At 40.1% G+C, this 27,292-nt stretch overlaps 1 protein-coding gene across 7 annotated transcripts; it reads right to left on the reverse strand.

The window, feature by feature from the left end:
* Window positions 1-170: 170 nt before the first annotated feature.
* phldb3 (pleckstrin homology-like domain, family B, member 3) lies at window positions 171-26,324 on the reverse strand. 7 transcript variants are annotated; one of them, XM_085366334.1, is made up of 17 exons: window positions 26,210-26,323; window positions 26,039-26,055; window positions 25,786-25,858; window positions 15,540-15,695; window positions 15,267-15,377; window positions 14,819-14,956; window positions 14,266-14,394; window positions 12,300-12,473; window positions 9,843-9,950; window positions 7,046-7,147; window positions 6,757-6,844; window positions 6,044-6,221; window positions 4,803-4,884; window positions 4,283-4,432; window positions 3,429-3,639; window positions 3,076-3,161; window positions 171-856 (listed from the first exon to the last, which is right to left on the reverse strand). In XM_085366334.1, exons 4-17 carry the CDS (start codon window positions 15,684-15,686, stop codon window positions 722-724), a joined length of 1,839 nt encoding a protein of 612 aa, XP_085222460.1. In that variant the 5' UTR covers window positions 15,687-15,695; window positions 25,786-25,858; window positions 26,039-26,055; window positions 26,210-26,323; the 3' UTR covers window positions 171-721. The 7 variants fall into 7 exon arrangements, with proteins under 7 accessions (XP_085222460.1, XP_085222459.1, XP_085222462.1 ...); XM_085366333.1 differs by lacking the exon at window positions 26,039-26,055; XM_085366336.1 differs by having other exon boundaries at window positions 26,039-26,232.
* Window positions 26,325-27,292: the final 968 nt, after the last annotated feature.

A 27,292-nucleotide genomic window follows, 5' to 3' on the forward strand; every position in this document is an offset into this window, starting at 1 on the left:
AAAGTTTATTATGAATAAATGCAGATAAAACTTTTTTTTATGAATAAAATTTTAATAGTGCATAACAGTGTATGTCTTCATTTATATGAAAATCAAACCCATAAAAATTTCTGAATAATAAATAATTTAAAAAATGTCATTTACAATGCATCTTCAATAAAAACTGAGAGAAATTTGGACATTTTAATGGGAACATCTGACAATATAAAGCAATCCAAAACATATTACAACACAAAACGGTCACAGTGTTTAACCTCGACGTGCCTCTGACAGTCTAATTTAAGTGCACTTATTTTTGGACTGTTACAGTGGAATGCATAGTATTGCACAGGAGTTGTTATTATGTTCACCACCTGCTGTAGTGTATTATTGCGTAGTGTACATCATTCTTGTAATGCTGGATTGTGACCAGGAGAGGGAGGTAAAACTCAGCTTAACACCTCCCAGTAACAGACACCCATTGTGCAAGCTGCTGAGTGAAGCTGCTTGTGGATTGCAGCTGGTGAACCTCTGTCGCCATCAATCACTCTGTCAGTAACAGTTTCCACAACTCAGTTTAACCACATCTGTATCTCGTGCACTTTATTCACATATTCATGAGTCCAGGTATAGAATGAGCTCCTGAGGTGGATCTTCAACAAAATCAGACCTTAGACAGCAGAGAGGGAAACACAGCCCTCTTGCGCTGCCTGCCTAGAAGCAAGGATTGTAAATTCAAAAGTTAATAACGACTATGCTCGTCTGTTGCTGTGACAATAACATCCATCCAAATCCGCATGGACACTGCACTGGAAGCCACCAGAAAGAACAGACGGTCATATGTCTTCACACAGAACGTCAGACTGGGCCGTGGTGACTAAAAAGAAGGCACAGACAATGAAACCGTCATCAGCTGATGAAGAAGCAGCTTTTTTTTGCTTAGTGGTAATGTTTTTTTTGTTTTGTTTGTTAAGATATACCAGTCATTTTGGACACACCTTCTAGTTTAATCGTTCTTCTTTATTTTCATGACTATTTGCATTGTAGATTCTCACTGAAGGCATCAAAACTATGAATGAACACGTGGAATTATGTAGCAAGCAAAAAAAGAATTATATATTCTCCAAAACAGCCCCCCTTTGCTTTGATTGCTGCTTTGCACATGTTTGGCATTCTCTCGATGAGCTTCATAAGTCATCTGAAATGATTTTCCAACAGTCTTGAAGGAGTTCCCAGACATGCTGAGCACTTGTTGGTCATTTTGCTTTCACTCTGTGGTACATCTCATTCTGAACCATCTCGATTGGCTTTATATCAGGTGACTGTGGAGACCAGGCCATGTGGCGCAGCACTCCATCACTCTCCTTCTTTGTCAAATAGTCTTTACACAGCCCAAAGGTGTTTTTGGGGTCATTGTTCTGATGAAAAATAAATGATGGTCCAACTAAACGCAGACTGGATGTGATGGCATGTCACTGCAGGACGCTGTGGTTGCCATGTCGTTTCAGTGTGCCTTCAATTTTGAATAAATTCCCAACAGTGCCACCAGCAAAACATACCCACACCATCACACCACCTCCTCCAAGCTTCATGGTGGGAACCATGCATGTAGAGAACATCCGTTCAGCTTTTCTGCGTTGCACAAAGACACAGCGGGTGGAACCAAAGATCTCAAATTTGGACTCATCAGACCAAAGCACAGATTTTCACTGGTCTAATGTCCATTCCTTGTGTTTCTTGGTCCAAAAAAATATCTTGTGCTCATTGCTTTTCATTAACTTGCGATTTCTGAGGCTGGTGACTCAGATGAATTTATCCTCAGCAGCAGAGGTGACTCTTAGTCTTCCTATCTTCCTGTTGTTTCCCTTTACTTAGCTGATTGACAACTATTAGAATCATGGCAAGAACCAAATAGGGCTGTCAGCTGTGTACCAACCTAATTTCTGCACAACACAAGCCTATTAAGAAGGCAAGAAATTCCACAAATGAACCCTGACAAGGCACACCTGTGAACTGAAAACCATTCCAGGTGATCATGAAGCTCAATGAGAGAAGGTCAAGGGTTTTCAGCACTGTCAACAAAGCAAACAGTGGCTTCTATCAAGAATCTAAAATGCAAGGTATATTTAGAGTTATTTATCATTTTTTTCTTTGCTAGATCTATCTCTCTATCTGTATAGATAGATACCATTAAATGAGAAGGTGTGTCCAAACTTTTCACTGGTAGTGTATATCCGAGTAAAACCGCTGCCCAGCAGAACAAAAGTCTGGTAATAAGAGATTAATGTTACAATAATGTTTGTACTTTTTAACCATCTTTCTCATTTCTGTCTTGCAGCATTAACTTAGCCTCTATTTGTTGTATAAGTGCAGACTGATAATCACCTGTTTCACACAACTAAGAAAAGAACAGGATCTTCTGACCACAAACTATTTCCCTGAGGATTTTCTTTTCCTCATTTATTCCTACATGGTGAATAAGGTCACTGTAAGTAAGAGGGTTGACACTATTACTTTCTTAGAAGATGCCTGTGAGCACCAAATAAAAGTCTTACTAAGCAGTACTAATGTTACCAACAACCTACCTTTGATTTCTAGTCTATTCAAATATGATGGTACATGTATCAGGTCATATCATATAAACAAAACTATTTGGAAATATAAGGTAGCAAAACAAATTTTGTAACTGGTTTACATACTACAATAAACTCAAACGCACATGTGTGTACCTGTGATAGTCATCTTAATTCTACTTGAGTTGTTTTGTTTGTGTTAACTGTACGTTTCAGGAGAAAGAAAATATTTATTGGACTTCCTCTCTGCGCTATTGTAATATATTTAATAATCATTATAAATATTGGTCCTGAAAACATTCTGTAAAGAGATTCTAGAAATATTTTTTGAAAGTGTTTTGGTGGATTTATGACTGGATGACATGTCAAGAAATGACTTTAGAACCTCTACAAAATGAGTCCAGTGCAGTTTAAGCTACATTTACAAACTGTTGCCCTTCTGATCCAAGGTCTGTGCTCAGGAACACATGAAAAACTTCACAGATTTATTTAAAGTCCAGTTGTGTAAAATATGAGAACTCACAGAGGTGCCTGTTCGTAGATGGTCGTAGTAAACTTCCTCTATTGCTTGGAAATAAATGACTCCCTTTAGCTTCCTTTCATCACAGTCTGCAGCAAAGGCAAAAAAGGAATTTTAGAACATTAATATTGAATATTTAAGTCAATGTGAATTAAAAAAAAAAAATTATTCCTTGTTCTTTCTTCAAAGCACAATAAAACGTAAGAAAAAAATTTAAAAAAATGTTTAGAATAAAAACTTTGATGTGATGTAATCTTATAATAAGTCTGACCACCTCCTAGCGTGACAGAGAAAGGTTCATTCAAACAAAGAGGCAAACACAGAGTCAGCGAGCACACCTCTCCAACCAGTCTAACCTGTATAGTAGGCTAGTCGTCTGTGGTCCATGTCAAACAGGAACCATCTCTTCTTCCAGGTTTTGACCCTCCCCCCTCGTTTGGTCAGGAAGCCCGCACAGCGTCGAGACGTCAGCCGCAGTTCCGTGCAGCCAGTCACTCCATGACCCAGAGACTCCACATGGGCCCTCAGGTCAAAGTTTGGAGAGAGGAAGAGGGGCAGGCTACGCTGCTGGAAGACAAATGGACTTTAAAGAAGCTTGAAAAAAACAAAAAAAAAAAAAAACAAACAGTCAATTTACCATGATAAACTGACCAGTTCCTATTGGAGTTTATAGTGGTTACACTTGTTTTGGGTCCCCAAACCCCAAGGATGAGATGATAAAAATGTGAATGTCTTGGTTAAAGATGCTGGAAGTCAGTTAGTTATAAAATCATGAAAAATGAAACAGAATAACAACAAAACAGGTGACATAAGCGTCAAAGCTTGCATTGTCTTTTGGTACCCCCATAGAAACATTTTATCCATTCGCTTCTGCTTCTCCTTATCAGGGAAGGAGTCAGGGTACCCGGAGAGAACACACGCAAACACGGGGAGAACATGCAAACTGCACACAGAAAGGCTGCAGCCAGTTGGTGGATTCTAACCTCTTACTGTGAGGCAACAATTCCCAAAACTAATCTAACAATCCCGCGTTAGAGTTTCGTGGAAACTCCTTGTATTGTGGATAATGTCAGCAGCAGGTCTCGACAAGAACATCGAGAATACATGGATTAAAAGGACTACATATGCGTGTCTGTTGCATTAGGTTTAATCGTTTTACAAGGAAAACAAAATATTTTTCACTAACTTGTAGTTTGAATTTCATTCATACCTCAGAGGCGTTTGGGGAAGAGATGACCCGTTGTTGCTCTTCAGGTTCTGGCTCTGGTCTTTGTGGGGTCTCTGGTTCTGGTGGTTCTGTTCTGGAAGAATTAAGCTCTCTTTGTCTTCTCTCCTCCAACAGCAACCGTTGCTGATCTTCCTGAGTTCACACGCACATCAAAACAAATTATTATCCAAACCATTTCCAAGGTAACACAGTAAGACGGAAGCGACACTGGTTTAACCCAGCTCGAGGTATGCATGCAAAAGCATAAAGGAAACTGAAATCAGAGTTACACTCTAAATCCTCCCATTCCTTTTTTGAAATTCTCTGAAACTCTCATATGCATGCACATTTTTTTAGTCTCTCCAACTGCCAGTGCTACAAACATGCATTACAAAACTCCAAACATCTGCTGTCTACTTTCCTGGAGCTGAGTGGGTGTCAGTAATCAGACAGGCGTATCTAATTCAGTGTGTCGCTGATGATTAGAGGTGTCAGCGAGTGTTTCCCACAGCAGGTGACTCACCCGCTCTCTGAGCAGCCTCTCTCTCTCTGCTTTGGCTTCCCTCAGTTTCTTCTCAATCTCAATGAGATCCAAAAGGCATGGACTGTAAGAAAAAAGTAATAATATAATTGAGTACAAAAGCTTTATACAGTTAGTTTAAATGAAAAAAAAAATTCTTTAGAAAATAATCCAATTAGCTGTATTTGTTTAACAAGTTATCAGTAGAATTAAATGGACATATGAAGCATAATCAATCAGACTCAAGCTTATCATCAGCAAAGATTGAGCTAGTGTTTAACAGGATGCGACAATGCAAAAGGCCAAATCATGACATGTGCTACATCATGAAGTATTCCTGAAACCCATCATGTAGTATGTCCAATACTATTCAATGAACAGACTTGTAACACCAGTGCAATCACCTCAACCGACACCTAACCTTATCTTCTCCTGCTGCGCAAGCCCCATGTTCATTTGCAAATGTTTTATCATTAACAGACAGCTCTACACCCGTTTACTTCCAGTAACACAACAAAGTACGCCTTCAACTGTTGCTGCTGTTGTATGCAAGTTCACAACGTGTGTTGCTAACGTCGTTTGTTAATAAGCCAAAAAACATAAAATAATCTGGTCATTTTGGCCCAATCTGAAATCCATCCTTTGACCATTATTCCAACTGGAAAAATTTATAATGCAATATAGTAAAACTGCTCAACCAATTACTGAATCTAATATGGATAGAAAACAAAACAACAGCCGTGGGAAAATAGTTAATAGCAAAATGTGGTTGCTCCCACTTTGATTTTACACCCAACGTGGTTTATATTGTGTGTTCGTGCAATTTTGGCCTAATTAAGAGGGTTTCTTGTTGCACTTTGCTGCCACAATGTGTTTGAAAGTATCCTAATTTATCAAAAATGGTTTTATCTGCTATAGTAAAGACATAACAAACAGAAACTGTGGTCATGGAGCAACCTGATGCCAAGTGGTTATAGTGCCTTGTGTGTCTGAAAATATACTTGATGACCACAAACCAGGACCCACTAATTAATAGTGTCAAATTATATATACATATTTTTTGTATTAAAAATGTGAATTATGGCGCAAAAACCCTTCACATGCTACATTTCTCCACTCAGTGGGCCAAAAGAATAGCAATTAAAATCCATTCTGGTTGCATGTGAATATAATTACCTAGTACATGAACGTTGAAAAATGCATTAAAGAACCCCATTTGCTTTTTAAAAAGTGAAGACACTGACCTGGCAGCACGAGAGCTTGTTGTACTATTACATGGAGTTAGGACTCCACCACCATTGCTGGCCCCAGGTCTGTCCCCATTGCCGTGCCCACTGCTGTGCCCATTGCTCAGTCTATGGGACAGGACAGGGGATGTGAAAGCCTCTGGGGCCTGGCTGTCAGGATGCATCCTTACCAGCACTGAAAGTGGAAGGAAATAAAAAGAGACATGTGAGAACAACATGCATTGGTCAGCATAAATAGCTTTTTATAAGATTCGGCATGAGAGAAATCTGTCATGTGGTATCAAAATGTTAACTCACTCATTTTATATTTTACATACAAGAAGAGTCAGATATGATTTTCAGGAAGAGACTTAGAGGATTAAGAAGAAGAGCAAACTCCTGACAAGACGTGACATGACCCTGAAGATCCGGCTACTATTTAATGACAGATAGATGGGCATGTGAAAAACAGATACTACTGGGGAGATTTAAGGCTTAAGTATATGGATGATTCTCAGGCTCATCTGGTCCGCACAGGCAAAACCAATGTAATAACGACCTGCCAACTCTACTGACACGCCTTTGATTTGACTAAAAGGGAGGGAACTGAGCAAACAGACCAGACAAAATGAGCACAAGGGTGCAGAGAGAACATGTTTATTGTTCTATATCACAAACATCTCAGCCTGAGCAATCAGGAGGACAAAGTGAGGTAGAAAAATTGGACTCACCTTGTGCTGACACCGGCCTGTCGTTTAGTCTGTTATTGCGATGCGAGCTTCGTCTCCTGGGCAGACTGACACCTTCTTTGCTTGGATCCTAAAAAATAAAAAGACAGTGTGCTTAAAGTACATTCAAAACACAGACACTGTCATCTCAGATCTTTCTGTTAGCTATCAGCACATGTTTTGGAAATCAGTAATTGAATTAAAGCACAAATGTCAATTATGACATTAGACCAAATGATGACATTAACTGTTGCAGAAACAAAAAACCAAACCTGTGTGACAAGCTGCATACCTGCGGAGGCTTGTGAACCGTCAGAGGAGAAAGAGACATCATGCAGGGAGCTGAGCTGGTGATGTCAGACCAGTCGGTGAGCGGCTTCTTGTCTTTGCGAACCTGTTTGAAAGCCAGGTTTAAATTCCAAACCTCAGTAAAGCATCTGTGATCAACACTGGCTACAGGGTACAAATACAATCTGTTCATTTTCACCAACTGTAACCGTAAAGCAAAACACATTCTCAACATACCACATCTGCCTGAGAATTAAAACTTCCAGGAGGGATTGTAATGAGTTAAAAAATTATCACAGCTCCACTATCTTCCCCTCTATCCCTCCCTCTCCCTGCTTGACTCACAAACACATGAGCAATTCAGTCACTACATGCAGTCCACTGTTTAACCCTTGTCCGCCTCTTTCACTACTCAGCACAACAGCACATGCTGGCAGCAGAAGTGTGGCTGTTAAACATCTGCTGCACATACATCAGTGTTGTTTTCTAAGGGATTTGATAAATATTCAAAAGCTTTCTTGACACAATACAATCCAACTGTTTTCACAAATAAATATACAAACAAATACAAATACACAAACAGCTCAGAGCACTAAAATTCCCAACACATCTGTGACAAGCAAACCACATCCTGCATGCAGTCATATTAAAGTCATACACACTTGGCCATGTTGTCTGACACTGCTTCTCCCTCTCTCCTCCTCTGTACTGCCACTCCCTTCTGCCCTCCCTTTTTCAGTCCCCTCTCTTATTTACAACAGCTGATGAACTTCACATTAATCCAGTTTCATGACGGACGCTATTTTAAAGACCCTCAGTCACACAAATCAACTCGAGTGCAGTCATTTTACTTACCAATCGCTGCAAGGATGTGAAACTTCTCCCAGCTTGCCTTCTCTCTCTCTCAGACATCCACACATTCACAACTGCAGCACCCTCCCTCACGTTGCTTACTCCTCCCTCTCTACCCCTTTCCCTCCCTCCTTTTAGTCTGAGTTAATCTCGCTCTCTCTTGCTCTCTCTCTTTCTCTCTCCCTTCCTCGCTCACTCTCGCCTCCTCCCTCTGCTTGTCTCATTTTCCCTTTTACTCATCCAGATCTTGTCTCCTGCTCTTTTTTTTTTTTTTTTTTTTACTGGTGCAATCATAACTCCGATTAAATGGAAGCCACTGACTGACAATGAAAACACATAACACATGACAGCGTGGACTATACTCAGAGCTGGATAGATGTTTCACGAAACTGAACTTAAAAGAAAGAAACGGGTCATGGACACATGTTAGACTTTCGGAAATCTTTCACTACTCACAAGTGATTTAGAGATTTGGATCCAGCTTTAGTTTTGCTAGCAGTGCAACTCTTTTGATCTTTGTTAAGTTGTGCTCAGATTGAATAAAAACATATTTATGCACTTAAGGAACTGTAACCAGTAATAGAGGTTGGTTAATTTGTTTCAGGTTTTTAATACCTAACTTAATATATAGGTTTATGCTACTGCAACAGCAGCATTTATCTGGAGTCAATCTTCTCTGTACAATAATATTGACTCTCGTGTAACTTTGTTTTTCTCTTTATTGCCTCACGGTGTTAATATGTTTTCTTTAATCTGTTAAATGCTCTACTTCAATCATTAACTAGCCACCAACTTTCTCTGCTGCTTGGTTCTAAGCAGTTAATCCACAGTTTGCCTAGGCTTTATTTAGTGCCTGCTGGGGCTTGAAATAAGGCTGATGAGAATGGTGCAAGTGAACCAAAAACTGCCTGAAAAGTGTAGGCTTTGTCTGTACGAGGTGGAAGCCCAACTGTTAAGGTGAATTTGTAGAAACTGTCAGGAGTAGATGTGGGTTTGAATTTCTACCCTTTAACAAGTCTGGGAGGTTTGGCAGTTGGCCCACCATCCATACAAGTCAAGTGAATGCCAATGTGGTAACCTATACAAATGTTATACAAATTCAGTAGTAGTAGTGGGACACCAGCTCAGGGCTTCCCCCCCGAACAGGTTTTAAAGTTATTTTTAGACCTTTTCAGACAGATAATGCTTATTGGCTTTATGTAGACAAGTACGTTAGAATGAATAACCTGTTCATTTGCAGCAGTTGAAAGATATTAAAGCAATGAGGGGATCTGTAGGGTCATATGATAGCCCTCTGCAGGTTTGTCACTATGAACTGAAATCTGCAGACAGATTCTGTGCTGCTTAAAAAACCATTTAACTCATATCTGAACTCACTTCCCGGTTTACCTCGTTCACTATACTTTGTATAACAAACACTCATCATAAGATTCTTAATTAGAAAATTTCAGAAAATTAGAAAACTGTTGCTGGCCTGCTGGGTCTTGATTTCTGCTGAGATTGTGGGATGGTGGGATCAAAATTTGGTGTAAATAACATGAAAGCATGGATCCATCCTGCATTGTATCAGTGGCTCAGGCTGCTGGTACTGTAATAGTGTAAAATCTGCTGTAGCTGTATGATGATGCCATCTCTATATGGGGTGTTTCAAGCACGTTGTGGAATCTATGCCACCAAGAATTAGAGGCATGACGATGTCAAATGTAAAAAATTCAAATACAGCCACCGTCATTAGGAGGAGCTAGCTGCCTGCTGTGCCTTAACCAAATAATCAAATACTGCTTCCAGCATATGAAACATCAAGAACAGACAACACAAAAAAGAAATAAACAGATTGGTAAAACAGAAAAGTAACAGAACTAACAAATGTGGCCATCGCAATAGAAACTACACCAGTTAAATAAAGACCAAAAGTTAGTAAAACCCACAGTATGACAAATCCCACATACCATTTGGGTGTGTATGAGCTCCCTCTTCTCTTTCCTCAAGGCATTCATCTCTCTCTCTTTCTCCTTTTCCATGTCCCGCAGCTGTCTCTCTAACAGTTGGACTTGCTCCTGAAAATTCAGACAATCATTCCCATCAGTGCGGACTGGATATGGCTTCCTGTCCTCCGAGATAATATCACGTGCTGTAGCTGATTCATGTAGCTGTTCTGAGTTTACTTTATCTTTTCATTATGCTGTGATGTAATATTGAGTAAATATCCCCCGATGTGACAGTGCGTATGTCGCTGTGAGTAAATACAGGTCACTAAGCTGAGTCCATCTCTTCAGCCGAGACACAATGCAAATCAAATGGCCATTTTGCAAGTTAATGAGAGGCACAAGACTGACACAGGAGAGCAGGACTGGAGAAGCAACTTCAATGAATATATGGCTGATATAAAATCACCACTTTAGGGCAGTAAGAGTGAGAGATGTCATGTGCATCGAGGCCACAGTGCAGCTGAGTCAACTAGCATCCCTCTCACACAATCCCAGCCTTCATCTCCGGGGCTGCGCTCCTCCTCCTACATTCTGAAGCTAATTGAGAAACAACTGAACATTATTTTCATCATCTATGTTTATGGAATTGTAAATGTTGGAAGGAAGAACAGCTTTTTGGAACAGCCAGCATTGAAATGTAAGTCAAGACTACAAAGTAACAAACTATTAAGAATTTAAGTTTAGTTCTTTTAGCTATCCTAGCATGTCATGTTTGGTTGGTTCACTTTGAAATATCTCAGCAATTACTGACATGCAAAAAAAAAATTTTCCCAAGAGCATTAATCCCTCTTTGGTGATCCTCTGACTTAGAATGTCAGCAATGTTGTTTTTGTGTCATTCTGTGTAATTGGTGCGTTTCTTTCCTTTTATAAAAAAAATATTGGACATAATCTGTGAGAGAGTGAGACTATTCAGAGTATAGAAGACTTCTAAATGAGGCATAAGATCATTAATCACGTTAACTCCACTCTGGCACACAGTTTGGCTAGTCAGGATGAGTTTTCAGTTAGTGTCATCATCAGGTTATATTACGAAGCACATGCTGCCTGCTAAAATCAGCATGAGATCATTACTGGGGTCTGAACATTTAGCTCAGAATAAGCAGCACCCAACCATGATAGAAAAATGACCTGACAACACAGAAAAAAAATTGCACTAGGAATTAAGGCAGGGGTGGGCAACTCCAGGCCTCGAGGGCCGGTGTCCCTGCAGGTTTTAGATGTGTCCTTGAACCAACACAGCTGATTTAAATGGCTAAATTAGCTCCTCGACATGTCCTGAAGTTCTCCAGAGGCCTGGTAACGAACTAATCATGTGATTCTAAAACCTGCAGGACGCTTCCCATCCCCCTGAGCCACGGTCACCCCAGTCCATAAATAAGAGTATGCACACCCAACGTGTCAGTTGAACAATTGAATTTAAATTCAAGTGCCAACATGTTACAGATCTTTTGAAACTGCCATGGGAATCCTGATCTGAAGAGTTTTGTTGGTTTAATGTTGCTCAAGGGCAGTATAGCTAATCTCTTAAAAAATACCCTCACAAATAAGCATGATTTCAAGCATTTTTAGTCGACAATATTATCTTTCAGTCAGGATTGTGCAACCCTTCTTTTTCCATATCTCCTCATCTTCTTTAATCTTTTCAGACTCTCCTAATCATCTCTCCTCTTTTGCTTCCATGTGTTTTGCTCTATAATTTTTCACTCATGGTGGCCTGATTAAGCTTCTTGTATAGCGCTGTGCGACATAATCAAGGTGACGTTTTGAGGTAAAGAGTACAAGCTCGTGCCGAAAGAAGAAGAACAAGCCTTAAATACATAAAAACAAGCATGAACTGTAACTGCAAAGAGAGGTTATGTGTACAGCAGAACAACCCATCTAATGTGGTGATTAATGTGATTAATTTCACTTTTAAAGTGCAACAGCCCTGAAATGCTATCCGAGTCAGATTTATCACTTTGTTGTTTGATGCCAACAACTCTGTGATTATTGTTGGAGGTTTGTGGTTCTTCTGTTCACTTTCTGGTCGGTCTTCTCCTCATTTTAACTCTCAAAAAGAGGAAAACAGATTTCAGCAAAAGCTAGGAGCATGGTGCAACACATTTTAGAAAAAAAACCCCACAATCTTTATGTGTCTCTAAAAGAAGCATGGAGACTGTCCAGACTGTGATCAAAAAGAACTGGGTCCTGTTTCTATAGATCTTTTGGAAAACTGTTGTACTGGTATATATTCAAGTGTTAGCTGTTCCTATCATTTCATCCACTTATTGTATGCACAAGTATGACATCACATGTCTGCACTGATGCGGAATTTATGTGAGAGTAAACACTGAAAAAAAAGCATGTGACCCTGATAACACTTCAAGGAGCAGCTGTGTAACTGTCTCAAAAACTATCTCAAAGACGCGCTGTTTACCTGTGCAACGTTGACCAAAAGCTTCTGGCATGAGATTTCCTTTTCAAGCTCTCCTTCACTCTCTCTCTCCTTGCATTTGCTCTCATCCTCTTCAACAATGCCGGTCTCTCGCTCCAGAAAATTAAACTCCCAATCCTCAAAGGCCCGAACTGATGCCTCCATCGCCTCCTTCTCCTGCAATGAAGACAAAAAAAAATATTGTGTAAATAAAGGTGCTTTTTTATTGTGAACTGCTTGCTAAAATGTGTCTTGTTCTGGAGCCTAAGAGAAGGTTTATGAATGTAACATCTCCAAGAAATTTATGTGGGAAAATCAAAAGTGAATGGATGGAGGGAAGATACAAAACAATGCCTTTGGCACTCTAGTACAACAATAACTACTGAATGAATTGACTGGTTGATTGATGGAAACATTCCATCGTTCTGTTTTATGCAGTCCAGTCACTGGTTTTTCTACTTATATGCTTAAAACAATAACCCCCCACACATCCAGATGTTAGCACTGTTAGCACCCTTATTTAATACACCAATCAAGATTATAATAATAATAATAACATAAATAAGAGTGAACTCTTTACTGGATTTTTTTAGTGCAGATCCATGTATGAGTATGGTCACCTTTAAAGGTTGATTCATGCTCTTACAGAGATATTTTTAACTTTGTGCAGAACTTTTTAAAGTTTGGCAAGCCTCGTTCCATCGTCACTTTACATGACAAAAGAGTTTACTAGAGAGAAATCAATCGACAATGCTACACTTCCTTTGAGAAGTAGTTTAACACCTTTTATTACACAGCTAGTAATATCAAACTGACAATTGCTGGCACAATGCTGCTACTCACAAATGCCAAATTAGCTTATTTATAATCTCCAGGTTATTTGTATTTCTTTATTATCATGATCTCACAATACTTCTCAAACATCTTGTTGTGACTCAAACTTTTTAGTGTACAATCAAAAGACTTGAGTACGTACTTATGTGGACAAAAAGTTAAGTGAACTTAAGAGCTTCATTATTCTCAAGGTTTGGCAACCGGAGGCACACTTCCAGTATAAGCACAAAATTCAATGCTTCACTGCCTATTGAAACACTCAACGGCCTCACTGGAATGCCTGCTCTCTTAGTGCTGTGCAACACGTACTTAGGTCCTGTTTGTGTGCATGTATGCAGCTTTTTTTCTGTGAAGCAACTTGTGAAAAACCTGTTTTCTAGAAGCCCTTTCCAAATAAATCCGACAAGTTACCACAGAAAGGAACCAGCTACCGGACAACACTAAACCTGTCATTAAACAATGCGATTTAAACAAAAAGGTTTCTCATCTTGTTCTGTTACATTCACAGGCAAAACACACATCCTGTGTTTTGTTTAGGTGTGGGTAAACATTAGCACTTCAGGTTGAACAGGTACTGAACAATCACTCACTGTATTCAAGACAATATTATGTGCAAGACTCAGCGCTGTCAACACACCTTGTATCTGAGACACTGTGATATATCAAAACAGCACACCAAGCATTAGCTGCAGTTATGTTTTATCTAGATAACTGCCATCGAGACACAACCATTGGGATGTTTTTGTGTCTCTCTATATTTAAAAAAAGGCAGGATTAGATGTTTAAAAACAGAAAACAGAAAAGACCCAGATGTGTTTTTGGGTGGTACTGGAAATCTTGAGCATACAGTTTTTAAAAATGATTTACAGCCCACACCCTAAAGTAGGAAACAGACGTTTGATTACCACAACTTCAAGGAATCTTATCTGGCTAAAGCCCGCTGGTCAGTTTTGTGTTTGTGTTTAACATATTTTGAAGAATCATCATTGTAGATGAAATGACAATGATGCTGGCTCTGTTGGTTTTGCAGATGTTTTGATTGAAGAAAGAAAAAAAAAAAAAAGAACACTGTGGATCACCCAAATGACTAACTGTAACTGTCATCCTCCACCCATGCTGAAAATGTCCTACTCGCCTTCTGTAGCTGCAGCATTAGCTGTTCTCGCTGACTTTCTGGCTGACTTGGGATCAGTTTCTCTTTTTCTTTGCACCTACTCTTCAGCTCCTCCACCCTGCGTCGCTCCTCTTCCAGATTCTCTCGTTCCTGCATTTACAGAGAGTTAGAAAAGAGCGAGCAAAAAACTGAAATGCAAAACAAAAACTCTGCCTGAAAAGAAACAAGAGCAACAGGTCTATTAACCTTTGTTTACAATGAGGGCTGGATATATTTATCTTGAAAACATGTCACATGTTTGACATCTAACGGTTAATGCATGGGAGCTGACTTATCACTGACACGATCTTGTGTTGACTTTAGCTGCACATTACTGAGCCTACATGCCAGTTTCTTCTGGGGGTGTAAGTCCTACACTAAGACACTCGAAGTCTAGGAGGGCTTGAAATATGAAGGTGTGGCATTGGAGGTTAGGGGTTAAAAAAAAAACCCATAACATCTGCCAAGTTTTAAGTATTTAAAAAGAAAAAAAAATACTAAAACTGTATTAGATAATATCACATGTATCTTTTACCTTTTGTCTGTCTGTGTGTTTGTGCTTCTCTCTTTGCCCGGCCTCCTCCTGTAGATCCTTCAGCTTCTGCGTGTGTTTGTGCAGCCGGTCCTTCTCTGTCTGCAGCTCTCCTTGTAGCAAAGCAATCTCCAGCTGCAGCTAAGAGGGTAGAAGACGCGACCGAGGTGAATCATACTGACCTGACCTTATGCAAGTCAGAGTTAAGCATTCCTTTATCGTGACTGTAGTGGAGTTTGGAAACGGCGCTGCAATTTCAATGTGCATGCATCAGCAGAAACATCAAAACCACTTTTACAAATTTCGCAATTGATCTGATAATTCCAAGTCAATTTTCTCAATCAAATAACTGGAATAACATGTTAACCCTATCAGCTCTTCAGCGACTTTATCCAGCAGTTTTTTTGCACGGTGACATAACATTTTTGTCCAGATCATGTGACATGCTCACCTCAATGTTTAGCTCTTCCTTCTGCTGTTCGATCTCTGTGATTCGCTGTTGGAGCACGGAGGGTGATGGCAGGACCCTCAGTGAACCCACCTCCAACTTTTTAATGAAGGTCTGACAGAAAGCAGGAAAAAGAATGAGCAGACAGAGTGACCACATGCAGGCTGTTAGGCTGGGAAGGGCTCAGACCAGCAATGATGATTCATTGTTTTAACCAGAATTAAAAGGTCTAACAAATGACTACATCACCACCATAGACAGCTTCCTCTCCCTCACCTTCTCGTTCTCTGCGCTGCTACTTTCTGTGTCAGACTCTGCCCCTGAGGAGGCGGGACTCTGACCTTCAGTCATTCTGGTGATCCACGGAGGCCGCAGACCCTGCTGCCACTGACTCCTGGAGTTTTCCATATTGTGTTGGGGCATTTCTATAGTCTGAAACAGAGGAGGGAGTAAATGAGAGCTGGAGAGTGTGGGGTTGGAGGGGTGTCTGGTTGACTTTAGTGAGTATTGTAGTAATCTAATATGCTGCATGGCTGAAGGTGTGTGAGGGATCAGGTGACAGTTTGCTGAGGGGATAGGATGGTTGAATAAAGCAGCATAAGCAGAGAAATCCCCTCCAGCTTCCAGGAAACAGTCTGTGAAAACACCTTGCTTTGAAGAGTGGAAGTGAAAGAGCGGAGTTAATATCCTATATGCGTGGTGGTTTGTGGTTGGGTTTCAGGATCTCTCTCTTAGCGAAGGACTATCAGCGTGTGTAGACACAAGCGTGATAAACAACAGTATGTTCTGCTGTAGCTTCAATGGTCATCAATTACAATTTGAAAGGAGCAAGATCAGAAAAGGCTTTGAAGTACTGTTATATTGTACTTTATCTTCTCTGTCACATTCATGTGGATTTACTGAAGAAAATATTGTTACGTACAGAGCATATGATGTGCTACATCAAAGAGCTTAGGAACATGTCAGCCTACAATATCCTAATCTCTTCATTATGTTTTGTGCTTTCACCCTCATCTTTGTGGTCTCTCTCTCTCTACACACACGCACAAACAAACCCTAGCAGAAACACCCATGTGTGCACAGGCCAAAACAAATTTGTGGGAAAATACTTTTGATTACTATTGTCCAACCTTTTCCCACCATCTTCTCTCGCCCTCTGTGCCCTCTTCCTTTCCCTCCATGCAGACCTTATTAGGTTGCAGGGAATGCACGCTGAGCAAAAGTAGAGATAAATTTAAGCCAAGATATGAGCGAGAGCTTCCAAACAACCACTGGCACACTGACATCCAGAGGGGGGGGGGGGCACTGGGGAGGGATGAAAAGGCATGGACAGAGAGCAGCAGAGAACAGCAAGGGGGTGGCACATCTCATTTCTAGTGATATAATGGATGGAAAAAAAGCTGATGTGTCCTACATGTGGCTATAGATTACAATAATGTTCATACAACAAACATGTTACGTCTTGACAGTGAAAAAGTAGAATTTGCACCTTTAAAATAAAGACTGGATCACTGTGACTCATCTACCTTTTTAAGAATGTAGAGTGGTCTGTGGAGGAAACACAAATAAATGTGAGCGTTATCTTTTGATGGGGTATGTATACAGGGTATTTCCCTAAAACAAGCTGAAACTGCACTTTCCGTTTCAGGAGTGATATTTTACCACGTCTGGTACCTAAAGGAGAAATGTGACTGAGGACTATTAATGGTCTGTGACGTGTGTTATTTTTCCTGTGCAGTCACAGTTTACAGTATGACACTGATATATAGGCTCCCACGAGACAGAAGCTATTAAAAAATAATAATAACAACATACATTTTACATGAAAACAGAAAAACAAACAAATAAAAACACCAAGAACCAGCAGCCCAATGAAAGGAGGTCCAGACAACTAAGCAAAGTAACAAAACTTTGACATAGATTGAAAGTTAATTAATATTAATATTTTTGTAATATTATGTGCATATGCTTGATTACACAAACATTTCTAATTAATTTTATGTAACAATATTGAATAATTAAACAGTTTATTCACTAATGAAGTCATCTATTAAGATAGTGATTCAGCATTTGTCAGGACAGGATAACTATGTCCTGATAACCCCAGGACAAGGGTGGGCAAGAGTATTACAAACACCCAAAGATCCACCGACATATCTTTTTTGGCTGACACTGGTCTGTAATCAAATCAGGCGGAATATGCTGGTGTCAGTGGCTGACAATTAGCTGTTGTGAAGAGCTAAAACAATTTAACACACTTAAGTTATTTTAAACATTTCCTGAAATGGTACAGTATTAAATAACAGAAATATAATAATAATTTAAAAACATATTAGTTTTAGATTTTGTTCAAATTGTTGCTTTAAACATACGTATCAGCCTAGAATACCTACAAGCACCTATCACCATAATGAGTCTTGCACAACACCTCATTCAAGACCTGGGCCCTGTGCTTCGTACGTCGCTTACTACATCCAAGATCAAATGAAACATCCAAGACCAAATCATCGCGCTAACTCTGAGCTCGCTATTCCGGTTCCCCGAACACACCTGTTGTTGACGATTAGTATAGCTGGATGAAGTAATGTGAGATCACTGGGTGGCCCAACAGGGGCTACGCATCGATAGTAGAAACATTGATCGGCAACCCTTTGATTGGTCGGCGAAAATGTCGAAGGAGCGCGCTCAGCTCGGTATTTTTCGGCAGCAGAGCAAGAACTCTTGAGTGAGGGATTTCAGGAGTTTCAGAGTTTAATTAAAACGCAAGGGAACACTGCAAAGGCTGCAAAAGCAAGGAGAGAGGGCTGGCAGAAAGTTGCTGACAAATTAAACTCGTAAGTAATTTAATAATAACAATAATAATGGAGTGGATTGATATAGCGCTTTTCAAGGCACCCAAAGCGCTTTACAATGCCACTATTCAATCACTCTCACATTCACACACTGGTGGAGGCAGCTACGGTTGTAGCCACAGCTGCCCTGGGGCAGACTGACAGAAGCCAGGCTGCCATATTGCGCCATCGGCCCCTCTGGCCAACACCAGTAGGCGGTAGGGTAGATTTATCATATCACACTATATTATCCAATATTATATTACATTATATTATATTATAATATGTTATATTATATCCCCTTTCACATTAGAGCCACAACAGGACCCACTAGAACATGGGAACAAGTAAAAGTGAAATATAAGAATATTCTACAGAATGGTAATATTTATCACTTATATTGCTTTTAGTCTCTTGGAAAGAGACCCTGGAATACTCTGTTTGTTTGTTCATAACAGCAACCAAGAAAAAGGCAGAGCAAAAAAAAAGACAGGTGGTGGTCCTGCACCCCCTCGTCAACAAGTTGGTTAAGTGAATAATACCCTCACGGGAAAATCGATATCTCTCTATGAGCACACTGTCGCGCTGAGCTAAAGGATCCTGTCTGTCCCGCAATATACGCTGAATTCTGAGGACTCTCCTTATCAATCTTGCACCTTCCGCAATGGGTTGCTCGCGTAAACGGACAGGATATGACTGCGACAGACTTCCCAAATCCACCTTCGCTTTTATAGCCGTGGTCTCTCATCTTGATTACACGAAGTAATTTACAATTACTACTCTGAAATATGAATTACATCTGTAATAATCACATACATGTAATAGAATGTTAATAGTACATTTCCCTTTTTTAGGGAATGACCTGTATGTATCTGTGTGACATCAATAAAAGGATCAAGTGCTGCATTATCTTTAGTTACATTGATGTTATTTATTTATGGTGAAACAGTGGTGGAATATCGCTGTTGCTTTCGTATGAATGACGCGGACATACCTGCGTGGCCGCGATCTAATCCTGTTTACATAAAGTAAACCTGCTCCCCAGCAGGTTTACGCTTACGACTCTGTTGCTATGACAGCAAGTCCCGGATGGGCTTCGGGGAACCGAACGATCCAGGATCACGCGAAATCGTCAACAATCTCATCCAGCTAACTCACTTAGCGCGGTACGAAGAACAGGCCCCAGATTGATGAAATGTAAAAAAAACAAAACAAAACCCTGAACATTAGAGGCACCATAAAAGAAATATGTATCCTATATTAGACTGGACTACATAAATTATTTGGCCACTAAATAGGAGTAAACAGGAGTAAAAATGCAAGCAAAAAGAATTAAGACAGTATGCTTTGTATCATAGTTCGGGCAATTACAGTAACACACAAAGAGAGAAAGTTAATGTGTAAAAAGTTGGGTCCTCGCTCTCTGATCCTCTGATATTCAGTGAAAGCTGTCAATTTCAGGGAAAACAGGACAGGGAGAGCGTCACAGTGAATTACATCATAATCCAAACAAACATTAGTGCAAGTGTTTGACCTCTAACTAAAGTCCAGCAAGATACCCTATCAATGCTAGAGCCAAGACATACAGGAGTAAAGTCCAGGCCTCCATATTAACACGGTGGTTTGTGTAAATAAAACAATCAAAAAGGCAAAAGAAACACTAATGAAACAAGATGGAGCGAGACAGTAAAAAAAAGGGGGAGCAAAGCTCTGCCTGAAAGGCAGATCAAAGAACAAAGCAGAGTTTTGTGCCCAAAATAATTGGACTTGATTACGGGGAGGGGAGCGCCTCTGGAGAATAAGATGCCAGAGAAAGAGAGAATGACCGGAGATGCAGTTCAGGATCAAGTGGGATCGTGTGTGTATGTGTGAGTGTGTGTGTGTGCGTGCGTGTTATGTAAGGAATCCCCAGAGCAAAAACAAAAACGTAACCCTCAGAAATCGGCCTGATCATATACGTTAACTTCTATCGGTGCAAAGTATCAGTCACAGATCATTTATAGCCAATATCTGATTCACCACAACACAAACAGTGTGAAGGGGTTATGCCTGTTCGACAACATATCAAGCAGACATGAGAAAAATGCTACTCGTGTCACTTTATCTCACACAGCATGTGTGTTCACTTCAGAAAAGTTTTATCTTGCTCTTTTACTGTGATGCTTCTCACTTCGTTTGATCCCAGCTTATCCAAACAGAAGTGAGTCAGTATGTGGGTTTGTGTCCCGATTCATGACTAACCAGCAAATTGGATTTTTTCTGGAACATTTCATTTGCTGCCACTGCCTGTAATTTCAAGAACTTATAGCAGTTTTGGTATGCGTGTGCTCCTGTATGCTGGAAGCAGCTAACACAGCCTTGAGCTACAAGACTTAAGCGGAGATAAGGAGGTCACGGAAAACTGGTGAGCTCACACCTTTCCAATCCTGCACTCCTTCAATCCCAACCAATGCTGACTCACAGCACATTACTTGAAGATATTTATCAGACTTTGTACAGCTCCCTCTGGAGCCACAAAAGCTTTTACACAACTTGTCCGTGTATGCAGAAGCACTCCCAGCGAGTTGTAGGAGACTTTGCTTGTAACAATCTGTGGAGTTTCTCATTAAGTCTGAAAGCCGGAGCCAAGGTAACCTGATGATGTCATAAGTGCTGTTTTAATCAAACTGTAAATGAGTCAAAGTTGATATTATATAATGTTGAAATCAATAATGCTCCACGTGACGTGTAAATTGAAGAATAAAATGTATACCTCTGACCCACTGGTTTAACAAACAAAAGCTAACCTTATCTAAATTCAAATAATCTGTTCCTGAAACTGGAATATTTTTTCTTTTGCTTATTCTTCAATTCAGCCAAGACTGGAGGCCACCCAGGGTTCTGCTCAAGATTTCTTCCTGTAAAGGGATCCTCCCAACCCCACCACCAAAACAGGGACTGAAAAGATCCCCACACCTCCCCTTGGACGTTACACGTTCACTACGTATACACACATTTTACACACATGTGCTACTTTATTATTGGCTCAATCAGAGTCACGACATAAACTGAACCTTTAAGAACTGTAATACCAACAGCTTAATAAAACAGGGAGAGCTATGTCTGTCAGTAAGACCTTCTACTATGTGCATGTGTCAGTGCAACAAAATGACTGGCTTGTATGTTTTCTGTTTCAGCTTTGGATCATATTTAGTAGGTTTGCTGGATTTCTCTCCATAATAATAATGTAAGATTTATCTGACATGTAAAGTGCCCTAAGTGACTGTCATTATGAAGTGGAGCTTTATGGTTAAAACTGAATGTAACAATTGAAAAGAAACTGAATGACGCTATTCCTCCCTCTCCTCCTTATCGGGGTTCAGGTGTATAAGCAGCCACCTCCTTTAACTCATTCTAGGGTACACTGAGGCATTCCCAAGCATGCTGAGACACATAATTACCCCACCATATCTTGTGTGGAGAGATTATGTCTGTGTCTGTTCCAGGGCCTTCTGCCTGGAACAGACACATGCCCAAAACACCACATATAGGAGGTGTCCAGCAGGCATCCAAGTCAGATGTTTGAATTACCTCAACTAGCTCCTTTTGACATGGAGTAGTAGCAACTTTACCCTTTCCTAATGATTAAGCTCCATCCGTTAATTGCCATCTTATCGTGGGGGAGGGGTTGGCGTACTTGCTTGATCCCAGGAGCTATGTTTTCTGGGGCAATTTGCCCCCCAGTAAGGTCTAAATTGGTCTTAGGTGTGCCCAGACTAAGAGGCATTCAGGGGGGGGAAAAAAAAAAACAACCTTAGGAAGAAGTAGTCAAGGTCAACTACTAATCGGCCTGCCATAGGGTTATCATTGCTCCACCCCAGAGCTTCATGGACTTGGTTCAAGGGTGGGTGCTTGCAGGGGAGTGGTTGTCAGGCCTTAGCCTATGGAGTCTGGCTAGGAACAGCACAAAAGCTGTGCATCCATCAACTGCAGGAGGAACACGGAGCACAGAGGTAATAGGAGTTTGATTCCTTTTTGATGGTTCTAAGGAACTGAATACAGTACATAGTGTGGAGGAAAACCATTTGTTCATTTTGACTCTAAACTCAGAGCTGCCTGTGACAGGTTTACAATTCATTCCAATAACACTCCAAAATGACCTTGTCCTCATCCGGACCCCTCATTAGTAAGTGGCTAACGAAAAGTATGGGGATAACCACAGTGTGCACAAAACCATAAAGTCAACACTGACAAGAGCAATATTCCACTAGCTGTTCAGGACAAAAGAGCTCTGACCATGGCATGCCCTGTGTGGGTGTGAATGCTGATTACAGCCTGTCACTGTGTGTTCAATGCAGGAGAACTATAGTTTAAAACGTCAAATTAATCCACACGAGGAAGGCTTAGAGGTGAACTCACTCAGTTCATTCATAATAGTATAACAATGCAGGTCTGAGCGATAAAAGTGCATCAGCTTCAAACTAATTTTACAGACACAATTAAAAAAAACTGAGAAGCCAGATCCTTTTGAATGAGTAGGAGCTGACCCAGCTTATACAGTGACAGTTTGATTTTCAGCAGTTAATATTTGCCCAGGCAAACAACAACTGTAGGGAATTTATAGGATTTTATATACTAAACTGGGTATGATCAAAACACCTACCTGTGCAAGTTTTTAGAGCAGAACAATTAAGAAGAAGCAATACTTTTAAAATTTAAACTCAAAAACATCATTAATTCTGTCCATTTAAAGGCTCTGTAAGTTATAAAATCAGTTTGGCTTTCCAAAATATACATACACTGTGACTTTACACTGCATGGTAGCGTCTTGTACATTGGCATGACACAAATCAGAAGTGCATGTTCAATGGCCATCATAAAAGGCTTCTCCAGTTAGTTGCTGTCTCTCATCTTTCGAAGGAAAAACATCAAAACCAGCCATTAAGCCTTGCGACCTATTAGGACAAGTCACATATTCTTTTTATTAGCCACAATTACAGGCTGTGGCTTCGATCACACAGTCCAAATCACCAGACCTTATAGGGTTCTGCTCAATGGCAAGCCTGACATCATTACATCACTATCTTATTCATAGAAGGTTTCCAGAGAACAAAAATAAATTTCCTATTTTATTGTCAAAAATGTAAGCACAGAAGTCCCACTTTTTACCACTTACTCGCACTGGCCCTGCTACACTCTCTGGCTCGCAGCAAAGGAAAAAACAACAACAAAAAAAAACACTTAAAGTGATGGTCTCATTTTAGAAGAATGAATTTTGGTTGGAAAATCTTTTGTTTAGTGTTCCAGTGCTGGCTTCAGCCAGAGTGCAATAGGTATTGCTTTATATGTGTGCAATGCACATTTTAAATGTTTATGCACACTCATTAGCCTTCATGAAGCAGAGGAAAAAGTATTTGTGGACATTTGGGCCAAAAGCCTACTGAAATTTAACAGAGTGAATCCTGTGGATGACTGCAGCAATCTCTGGATCTGCTGCATATGGCTCCTGCTGGCTCAGCACAGAGGACCCCAAAGCTGTCATCGCCACACAAGTTTCTGAGCAGGAAGAGCAGGTGAAAGCAGTCCTGGCCGTCACCCAGCTGTTAAGTGTGGAGCGGTCTATCCTGCCTGACACCTGGGTTGGCAACGCATATAACAAAAGCAGTGATGCAGCTAAAAACAACAACAACATAGACTTCTGCATCTGAATTATGTATTTCACTTATGAAAAATGGGCTGACTAGAGAAGAAAAAAACTGGGAAAAGCAACTGTTACTGGAAATCTCACTGCAGAACCACTGTTGTTTACACATTCCAGTGGAAAATTTCTTGACCAGCTAATGTCAGGTTTAGATATTTTTTAGTGATGGCAATGGGAACTTGACAAGATGAAGCTTTTTTAAAATTAGTTTCAGTTGTCATTCGTACTTTCCAGATTGTGCGAGGCATCCTAGAGAATGAAAATGCAAGGCTCTTCTTCAGAACTTGGCTTCGAGATCAGAAAAAAACAAAGTAGAACAAACAGATAAGTGGTTTCTGTAGCCAAGTATGGGCTCAATTTTAAATGCTTTAATCCAGTGCCAACACTATGACAAAGTATTGTTGCGAGTACTTCAAATACTGTGTTTGAGGGATAAAAGATATCTAATATAAGCTCTCTAAACAATAAAGGAATCTATCTAATATAAGAAATAAACAGACAAGATTATGAACTTTCCATTTAGCTTTTTTAGCCAATATTGTTTTGTTTTCTGAACTTTCATATGGGTTTTTTCTGCTTGTAATGAGCCCTAACTGAGCAGAAACATGGTGAATTATTTTAAATCAGGATATTATTCAGAGGTCAACATTATTCTTCTCACTTAAAGATAGTTTCAACAAGTCAACCTCTGTTTACTGAAACACAACAGCTGAAATCAGGAGAAGGAGAGAGCACATTATAAAAAGTTGAAAAATATATTGATGCATCATCTTCAATGTAGTGCTGCAACCGTTAGTTGGGCAATCAGTTGGTTCTAAGCTTTGGTAATTTACAATAAGTAAACAAAAGGAAAGTAAAACTCATGTGTCCAACAAAATGTGGATTTTCCACTCTTCTCGGTTTTTAGAGTGTTCGTAAGACTAAAACTTTACTGCAGAAACTGATGAAATTATGATTGTCATGTTACATTTCTTTTAGCCAGACTTTAAAAAAACAGATTTTGGATTTTGAAACCCACGTGTCATGATGGCAAGAATCCTCATTTTCAAAATCCTGATTTTGTGATCACTGTCACACAGTGTATTAGAAGACGTTACTAGTAACACCTGAGCTTTGTCGCAAGTTCACAGCTGCACTCAAACTAAAATACTGTATATCACAAACAGAAAGCACGCTTTCTCTTAGCCACACAGCCATCTAACTGTTGCCTTAAATAAGACCCACACATTAGAAAGTCAAAGTATAAAGCAAATGCAGGCATTAAGGTATAATGTGAGAAAATCTCTCAAGGCCCTTGTGATTTATCTGCTACTGTGTTTCAGTTCCTGGCATCAAGGCAAGTTCAACTGTATTCACAGCAGTACTTTGGTCTGAGTAAACCTGTGGGAACTGTGATGCAAGGAGTTATCCTTTAATGACTACCCGGGACACTGGGCTCAGACACAGATTTGTCAAATGTGCATTCAGACAAAACATGTGTGATTGAGACTGGGGAGTAAAAGCCAAAGGCAGAAGACTCCAGACAACAAATCCTCACAATCCCACCTCAGCCCGCTCTCCCACCCACTGTTTACTTTGAGTGCTGATGGAACGATAAAAGGGGAGGTATCCCCGGGTCGTTGTAAACAAAAAGGGGAAATTTATATAAACTCTGTGAAATTTATCTCAGAGGACATTGCTTTGGATATTTTTAAAGATAAGACGTGAGTCAAAGCGTGGGATGAAACATTACGAAACACTATCATTTTATTAACGCAGCCCAGGTTTCAAGCAAGAGGACAGTTTTGCTTTGAGGAAACTGTGTTAATTTCTCTTTTGTTCTGAGTGGAGAGATTATATACTCTAGAGATGGTCGCTGGTAAGTTGGTAACAGCACAGTAATGTCAAGATTGAGGTTTAAACACAGCCTGCTTAAGGCTCTCTGCCAAGAGCAAAAACTGTGTGCTGGAGAGGTCTGCTGACTTGCTGCTAAACAACAAAACCGATTCAAAAACAAAAATACGGCTCTTACCTGATAAACGTGGTCCAACTTCAGCAAGACATGCGGGTCCTCTGACGAGTCATAGCATAGTGACAAAGCCGGACTAAGTCAGAAGGGAAAACACGAGAGGGGGGAAAAAAACAGCGAAGAGTCACTTCAGTAAACTTTTTTTGAACGCTGTTTCACTTTCAGGTACTGTCAGCGTTACTTTGACCTCGCCAGCTGCTGTCTCTGTTAAACCGACGCTCACTTTATCGCATTTTTTCTGGTGTTTAATCCTCACCTGGTTTGATTCAGTCCCTTCCCAGCAAAAAGAAAAATAATGACAGTTGAGCGCGAGCGGTTTGTCGGCACCAACAGGTGAAAGCACGCGGAGGAGGGCGACGACAGAGAAGGCGGATGCCGACTAATTAAAGTGTTAAGGCTAGCGGTAGTCACAAACCAGTATGCATACCTTTTTTCTCGACAGACCTCACACCCGGTTTCTTCGCTGTGGAGACCTCAGGGAGAGTTTCGTTCAAGTCTGGCACTGAAATGGGATTTCTATTCTGGGAACTGACCGGGTTTTCTCATTGTGGAGTGATCTGGGCATGCTGCCATACTCTGCGAAGAGACTACTTAAATACATTTGATGACATGCTCCTGTGGGAATAATATAATAATATACTGATACAGAAGAGGCTGAAACAACTGCACAGGCTCCAATTTAGTTCTGAGAAGCATGGTCGGATTAACTCCCTAGGGGGGGCCTAATTTTGTGACAGATTTGTCCAAATTTGTCACCAAATTCATGAAACAGCCAGTTTAATCTAATAATTTGTGCTTCTGAACAAAAGTTGTCCAAACTTGACCCCCATAGTTTAATTTAACTGAACACAAGTTTAATATCTATGGTGTCCAGGTACACAGGGTGAAGAATTTCCCCTTTTGAAAAGATTTTTTACACCCTCTTAATAAAACTACATGGTTGGGTTTTGTACATTTAAAAACCTCGGTATGATCTTGTGATACTTGGTTAGGTTCAGAAAAGAGGTCGTGGTTTGGGTAAAAATGCAACAGTTGCAGTTTTTTCTTTTGAAAGGTTTATTTTCTTGGTTGCCAGGGTGACACTAGACCACTGCAGCAGGCAAGACATTTCATACTTAAGTACATTAGTCTCAAAGTTGTGCTTAATGTAATGAAAAATAAAAGTGGCAGTTTATGTGCATGTACACGAATAAACAGATTGCTTTTCCATTATTGTTTTGAGACTTTCTTGAACCTGCACACAGATAATAGATACTTCATGGGGTATGATAGCTAAGTAATTTTGCTTCATTTGATACATATTTCCAAAAAATTAATCAAATTATTTAAACCCAAATCATAAGGAGGGGTCTCTGGTCATCTCTACATTTTGGTAGCCTACCCTTGCAGGGTAGGAAAGGAAGGCTTCGTTTTGTTATAATATAGAACAAAGACATAAAACCTCCATAAAGTGTCATCAGAAGCATGTCAACAGACCACAGGGTTCTACATGATCTCGTAAAAGTTATTC

Source organism: Diplotaxodon limnothrissa, linkage group LG11 (assembly GCF_057381915.1).
Source record: "Diplotaxodon limnothrissa isolate DT_005_m linkage group LG11, D_limnothrissa_male_GT1.1, whole genome shotgun sequence".
Taxonomy (NCBI): Eukaryota; Metazoa; Chordata; class Actinopteri; order Cichliformes; family Cichlidae; genus Diplotaxodon; species Diplotaxodon limnothrissa.